The sequence below is a fragment of the Necator americanus genome, chromosome II, assembly GCF_031761385.1.
Source record: "Necator americanus strain Aroian chromosome II, whole genome shotgun sequence".
Taxonomy (NCBI): domain Eukaryota; kingdom Metazoa; phylum Nematoda; class Chromadorea; order Rhabditida; family Ancylostomatidae; genus Necator; species Necator americanus.
The window spans coordinates 19,786,701-19,793,656 of record NC_087372.1 but is presented as its reverse complement, the minus strand read 5'-3'; the positions used below and the strand labels follow the sequence as shown (position 1 = coordinate 19,793,656).

Genomic DNA, 6,956 nt, shown 5'->3' with positions numbered 1-6,956 from the left:
CATATGTTATCGATTTCTGGATGGGAAATATGTCAGAGATTTTTAGGATAAAGTGCAAATTACAAAAATGTCAGGTGATTGGACTAAAGAGTGCCACTCCCAGCTATCTAGCAGCTCCTCAGAGTTGCCACTACTACATTCAAAATTTCGCGTTTCCCTGTGCCATCCTGTACTAATACATCCAAGGTTGTTTGGTTGATTATTCGAATTTCCATGACCATCGTAAAATCACCACAGATCTCCCTCACTAGAGGGATCACAGCCGGTTAGTCGCGAGGCTATGTGGCGCGTCCCCGGGTGGCGGATAGGGGGCTAATCACGGACCAAAAACGACCTTGTGCTTGCTCAGAGACGCAGGTGGATTCAGGGGATGGACTCCCTGTTTCTGTTGAGCCAGGACTGACTCACGACATCCTTGTATCCCGCACGTCGGTCGGGCCAAAAGCCTGCAATCATGTGACTGGGAAGTGCAAGGGAGGCGGTTTGGAGTCGCCTCCACCAAAAAAGCTCCACATGTCCACTCCGGGAGAACGGAAGTTCTCCCAGAAACTCATGGGACTGGAGGCTTGCAACCTGCCCATGAGTTTTAAAATTTTACGCAAAACAGTTATAGAAAAGAGTCTCCTGGTTCCGGAGGAATGCCTGGTACGGTAGCGCCAGGTAGGACGGGGTTGCAGGAGTCATGTAGGTTACCAAAACGGAAAAGAACTAAGATGGCGATCTGTACTTATAACGCACGTACGCTTGCATCGGAAGCGGCCATCGAAGATCTGATGATGCAAGCCAAGAAGATCAAGTACGACGTCATCGGACTGACCGAGACGAGACGACGTCACCCTCTCAACACCGTATATGAGACTGGAGAAGAACTGTTCATAGAAACATGCGACAGTATAGGTGTTGGAGGAGTTGGCGTCCTCGTCAACACGAGTATGGCAAAGAACATCGACTCTTTTAAACAGCTTACGACCCGAATCGGACGTCTGCGGATGAGAAGATGTGGCCCAACACCAGCTTTGACTATCTTCGTCGCCTACGCTCCAACATCAAGCTACAAAGAAGAAGAAGCCGAAGCTTTCTATATGGACCTGGAGAAGTTCTACCGAGAAGACCATGCCTTCTACAAGGTCATAATTGGCGATTTCAACGCCGAGGTTGGCCCAAGAAGAACGCCGGAGGAACTTCACATTGTGACCCACGGCCTACAATGGAATGACCAGGAGGAGAGGCTCTCCGAGTTCATCATGACGACTAAGACCATCCACGGGAACTCGCAATTCCAGAAGCCCTCCTCTCTACGCTGGTCGTGGGAGTCACCCGGTGGAGGGTACCGTAATGAAATAGACCACATCATCATCAATAAAAGGTTCTGCCTGACGGACGTCGGTGTTGTACCAAAGTTCTATACGGGATCGGACCATCGCCTCCTCTGAGGAAAATTTTCCTTCACAAGGAGAGCAGAGAAAGCCGTTAAGTACAGAGAGAGAAATCCCAGGACTACCATCAACTGGGATCTCTTCGCTACGCTAGCCGGCTTTTGGGAAGATTCCGCAATGGACAACATCGACGAGGAATATGACCGGCTTGTTGAACACCTTCACGACTGCGCGAAGAAGGCTGAGAGTTTTAAGATCACCAAGAGACGTCTGTCTCTTGAAACTCTTGAGCTGACACGCCAGCATGGAGCAGCACGAGCGGCAGGGAACCGAGAACTCAAGTCCGAGCTCGCAAGGTTTTGCAGAGAGGTGATAAAGGAAGGCCTTAAAAAGAGAAGAGCAGAAGTGCTCGCAGAAGCTGCAGAGGCGGAGAAAAGCGTCCGCTATGCCCGTCGAGACTTCGCCAGTCGCAAGACGATGATGACTGCTCTCCGGAGCCCAAAGGGAACAGCCATTGCATCGAGAAGGGGGATGGAGAAAATCATCTACGACTTCTACTCTGATCTCTTCGACAGCCATGTCCATTTGCCTCCTCACCACCTGAGGAAAGATGGACTAGTCATTCCGGAGGTTCTCCCGTCCGAAATACGACGTGCTATCATGTCGGTAAGAAATCGTACGGCACCCGGTCCCGACAGAATAAGGCCAGAACACCTGAAGAACCTTCCGCCAGTACTCATTAACACCCTGGCGAAGCTCTTTACACGTTACTTGTCGGAATGCAAGGTTCCTAAACAGTGGAAGATCAACAAGACCGTGTTGTTGTATAAAAAGGGAGATCCACATGACAACTATCGTCCAATCTGCCTACTGTCCGTCATCTACAAGCTCTTTACAAGAGTAATCTTTAATAGGATTGACAAAGTCTTGGATGAAGGCCAGCCATGCGAGCAAGCAGGGTTTCGAAAAGGATTCAGCGCGATTGACCACATTCACACTGTTTCGAAACTCATCGAGGTATCACGAGAGTACAAGATGCCGCTCTGTCTCACCTTCATCGACTTGAAGAAGGCCTTCGACTCAGACTTGCACTGTTACAAGGCAAAGGCTTCCCATACATTGTAAAAAGATGCTGTCGTGCAGCACCATGCCAGAGCCCACACTCTAAGAGGTCGAATGCCTGAAGGAAACATGGAATCTTTGGCAAGAAACATCCGTCTCGTAACAATGAACCGCCGGTCACTGTCAAGTGAACTCCAAAAAGCCGCACTGTCCAGACTCCTGCTGTATCTTCATGCACCGTTTACTGCATTGCAAGAAACACGCATCAGAGATCGCTCCATCATCAATATCGACAATTATACCATCCACCGCGACGATGCTGATGAAAGGAAAGTACGAGGCTGTGAGACATCTGTGAGGAACGACTACAATGACTCGGTGGACGAGTTTGGATCAGCGTCGCCAAGATGCGCTTTTGTACGACTGCAGGATCGCAGAGGACTTTGAAATGTGGATCGTAAGTGCTCATGCAGCTACGGAAACCACTGAGTAGTACAACAAGGTTGTATTTTATGAAAAATTCAGTACTTTGATATCCAAGATACCAAGCCAGAAGGAGGTAATTGCTGGAATTGATGTGAATGCAAAGATGGTACTTGAACAACAATTCGATGTGCTTGGAAAGTGGTTATACTCCACGGAGCAAACAACGGAAATCGTCTGACAGCCCTTGGGGAGCAGACGAACCTCAACGTTGTATCCACTTTCCAGAGAAATCATTGACGCCATCAGCTTACGTGGTAAGAGACAACTCCTCTGACGCCAGAAGAGCAGCAAAGCGGAATATGCCAACTCTTAAGCTTCAGCTCGATTACGTTCTGACGAAGAACATCCCTTTGTCAGAAATCCGAAAATATAGAGCTGTCTGGGACGTCGCATTCGATTCCGACCACCGCCCAGTTTTGAATGGACGTCAAAAGCGAAGGAGTTTGAAAATTCATGTGAGGACAAGCCGGCTTTCGCCCTGGTCGATTTACGATTTGTCAGGTGTTGATAGTGAGATGATCAGGTTTATTGTGAGGAGAGTGATTGAAGTGTAGCAGCAGTATTCAACACTTCTACAGTTGGTTTTTCTGGACTTCGAAGCCGCGCTCGACTCTCCTCACCTTCTTCTAGCCATATCAACGCGTTTCGCGCCAGCGGCGTTTCAGGAAAATTTGTACGCCTAATAAACAACACGAAAAGAAGAACAACTACTGTAGTTCAAAAACCAGCTGGATGTATCAGACTGGACAGAAAGTCCTGCCACCATTTGTCATTTTTTCTGCCTTATTTTTCTATACTCAGCATACAATAGAAATTAGTCCATAATATAATCACCATTATTAATTACACGTGTCCCTCCTGATGGACAAGTCAGCGATCATTTTCTCCCAAAACTGAGGAGACTGGGAGTCGAAGAAGTCGCTGACCGCCCGTTCGACTTTTTCAAACTTGGTGAAGATCTTCTTAGCTAGGAAAGTTTTGAGGGGCCAGAATAAGTGGTAGTCTGAGGGGCAAGGTCGGGAGAATAGCGGGGCACTGTATCCCAGCCTAGCTTCTCCAGTTTTTCACGAGTCTCCTTAGCTACATGGAGCCAAGCGTTATCGTGGAAGTGCACCGAAGCTCGCTTCGGCTATTTCTGTCAAACGGCCGATGCGAGCTTTTTGAGCTGACTAGCGTATATGGAACCGCCGACGGCGTGGTCTCGTGGGAGCAGCTCATAGAACAGCATTCCCCTCGAATCCCAAAAGCACCAAAAGAGACACTTCTTGGGGTGGATGGTGCGATCTGGCTTGCGTCGGCGGGTGTTGTCCTCGAGCCACACGGCACGGTGCGCGTTAGAGTCATAGAGAACCCAACTCTCATCTCAAGTAATAAGATCTTCGAGAAACTCCTGGGCGAAGAAGGAGAGGTTGGCAGGTGGATACCAATGTAAACCAGGTGCCATCCGTCAAGGTGTGAGGGATCCATCAAGCCAGCACTTTTCTGTAGCCGAGGGCGAGAGAAAAGAACAGTCGATCAGTGTCCTGCCAACAACATCGTCTCGGCACCGTCGGAGGGCTCCTTCTCTACTGATCTCGAGTACGCCTATAATGTTGTTATAATCGCAGAGTGCAGCACGAAACTTCTACATGCTGTCGATCTTGTGTGGAAGCTATTTTCATCCTACTGACTACGTCTACACCCTGATAAGTGCAAGCAGATGATCTCCGAGACCTCGGGTTCGGGAATCAGCGTGGGCGGACAATCAATCGAACTCGTCGACGAGTTGTGTTATCTGGACTGTATGTTGAAGAACAACGCCAGCTAGAAGAAAGATATTCAGCAAAGATGCCCTAAAGCCACTTCCGCATTCAACTCCTTAACGAAATGCCTGTTGTCGACCTCCATCACCAACGAAGTCAAGGTGCAAGTCTACCTATTCGCAATTCGCCCCACCAGGATGTACGGATCGCAGACGTGCGGAGCATAGTCTACGCTGATGGAGATGATTTATTGCACTGCTTAGACGGCTGGTTGGCTACATTTTGCCTTGGGTATGTCACAATGAAGAACTTTACGAAGTCGATGTGGTGGCAACGGTGGATGACACGTGGATAGCATCAACATCTGAGACAACCTTCGAGAGTGGTCCCAGATAATCGTCTTCGCTTCTTTGGTCGTATATTAAAGGCATCACCCCTCGAATCTGAGGTGGTACGGATTTCAGGTGGAGTATTCGTATCGTAGATTATGAAGAGGGGGCGATTCCGTCCATTTCTTCCCAATCGCCGTAAAAAAAACGGCCCGGAAGATGCGGCGCGTGCACAAGGCTGGCGCGCTTCAATCGAACTCCTTGTAGAAAATGGAGCGTACAAGGCTGGCGCGCCGGAACGCCCGAGGCGGTATCTTCAGGACCGTTTTTTACGGCAATAGGGAAGAAATGGACGGAACCAACCCCCTCTCCTTTATCTACGATCCCGTATACGAATACTCCACTTGGGATCCGTACCACCTCAGATTCGTGGGGTGGTGCCTATAAGGAGACTAGCAGATCTTGTTCAACCAGATCTGAGGAGCTTGTCGGGTTCGAGCTGGAAGAGGCGACCTGGCCGAAAGCGGAGGTTCTGGGGTGGTGAAAGAAGACTTGAGGACACTCGACACTGATAGGCACTCAAAAAGGAAACGTGAAGTTTCGCAGGATATGGAATAGCGACGAATGGATTGATTCTGTGAAATCCCTCGCAAAAGATGGAGAACGTTGGGCAGAGCTATGTTCAAGGATGGCACAACTCGGCGATGGTAATCGCGTCAGGCAATGACATCGGCCCGCCGATTAGGTCAAGTAATACAAAGGCTTTCACTTGATACCACCTGACAGCATGAGTGTACTCGACAACGCAGGTAAGCCAACCAAAAAACCAGCTTCTGCTCGGTGGGTGCATTGGTTGCTTTTATTCTTTCAACCACAGTTGAAGAAAATATTTGAAGACAAAGAGTGCAACGTATTTTTATTGACAAGCACAGATGGAAGAACTTGGACATTTCACTATTCTCAATGTGCTGTGAACCCTGAGGTAAGAGGCAATGTAACAACATTCCAACATCGTCCAGAACAGACTTTCCCCTGTTAGGTCAGTTGACAAGTGGCATTCCTTATAAGAAAGCTGATGAGATTAGTGGTTCATTCACTACATTCACGTTTTGAAGAACTGCTTTACTGAAAGTGAATGCCTCTGCTTCCAACTTGGTTCATCTTTTGAAGAGGATGAGAGAACTGGTAATTTACGAAGACGACCAGAAATTATACGAGGAAAAAAAAAGCCGAAGTATCCCTCAATTAAGCACTTCCACTTGCAAAATCATTAAAAAGGGAGATAAAAATCGACACTTCGTGCAACATCAAATAGATAGGAAGAGATCTAATAGAAGTGAAAGAAATGTAACGTTACATTTGACCCTAAGGAGAACTGTCTTAATGAAAACTTCCTCATACTAACGCTTAGTAAAAAATTGTATTCTACGACATTCTAGTTTTTGATGTTTTCTAAAACTGTCTCTTCATGATGGTGAGATTCCTTCTGGCAGTGTCATTATCACGAGTACTAACAAATAATAAGAGTTACTGACAGAATAAGGTATTAAACTTAATGTTCCCGTACGTTCTGGACAGAATGCAAGCAAATTCATGCATTTTTGTTAGGAATCCGAATCAATACCTGAAAAAAAACGAGACAAAAGGTTCGCTCCCTAAACAGTGTGTCGTCAGAAGAGGTTTAAAATCTAGTGAAAAGCAGCATGCGCGATTGCGAATGGAACAAATCTAAAGCTACAATAATTATTTGAAAAGTATAAAAAATATCGACAAAAGGAACAACAGCACAAAATAGTGCCACAGAGGCACAAAGGAAGACTAAGCGCGTAATATACTTTAATCAAGACAATATTAAACCAGATTGTCAACGCATATCTGATAAGCCGCATGGCAGAACATAACGGTAGTAAACATATAAAATTACCTATAAAACAAATTTCGGATGAAATAAATAGTGATAG

General features: G+C 47.1%; 4 protein-coding genes across 5 annotated transcripts; all 4 read left to right on the top strand.

Moving 5' to 3' along the window:
- Positions 1-713: 713 nt before the first annotated feature.
- Positions 714-1,433, top strand: RB195_018565 (uncharacterized protein; the record flags this gene model as incomplete). The annotated part of the gene is made up of 1 exon (XM_013442731.2): positions 714-1,433. The coding sequence occupies one exon, from the start codon at positions 714-716 to the stop codon at positions 1,431-1,433; it is 720 nt and encodes a 239-aa protein (XP_013298185.2).
- A 120-nt stretch (positions 1,434-1,553) lies between these two features.
- Positions 1,554-2,501, top strand: RB195_018564 (uncharacterized protein; the record flags this gene model as incomplete). The annotated part of the gene is made up of 1 exon (XM_064186051.1): positions 1,554-2,501. The coding sequence occupies one exon, from the start codon at positions 1,554-1,556 to the stop codon at positions 2,499-2,501; it is 948 nt and encodes a 315-aa protein (XP_064041932.1).
- A 51-nt stretch (positions 2,502-2,552) lies between these two features.
- On the top strand, positions 2,553-2,885 carry RB195_018563 (uncharacterized protein; the record flags this gene model as incomplete). 2 transcript variants are annotated; one of them, XM_064186049.1, is made up of 1 exon in its annotated part: positions 2,553-2,885. In XM_064186049.1, the coding sequence occupies one exon, from the start codon at positions 2,553-2,555 to the stop codon at positions 2,883-2,885; it is 333 nt and encodes a 110-aa protein (XP_064041930.1). The 2 variants fall into 2 exon arrangements, with proteins under 2 accessions (XP_064041930.1, XP_064041931.1); XM_064186050.1 differs by having other exon boundaries at positions 2,568-2,885.
- A 134-nt stretch (positions 2,886-3,019) lies between these two features.
- RB195_018562 (uncharacterized protein) lies at positions 3,020-3,478 on the top strand (the record flags this gene model as incomplete). Its single annotated transcript, XM_064186048.1, has 1 exon — positions 3,020-3,478. The coding sequence occupies one exon, from the start codon at positions 3,020-3,022 to the stop codon at positions 3,476-3,478; it is 459 nt and encodes a 152-aa protein (XP_064041929.1).
- Positions 3,479-6,956: the final 3,478 nt, after the last annotated feature.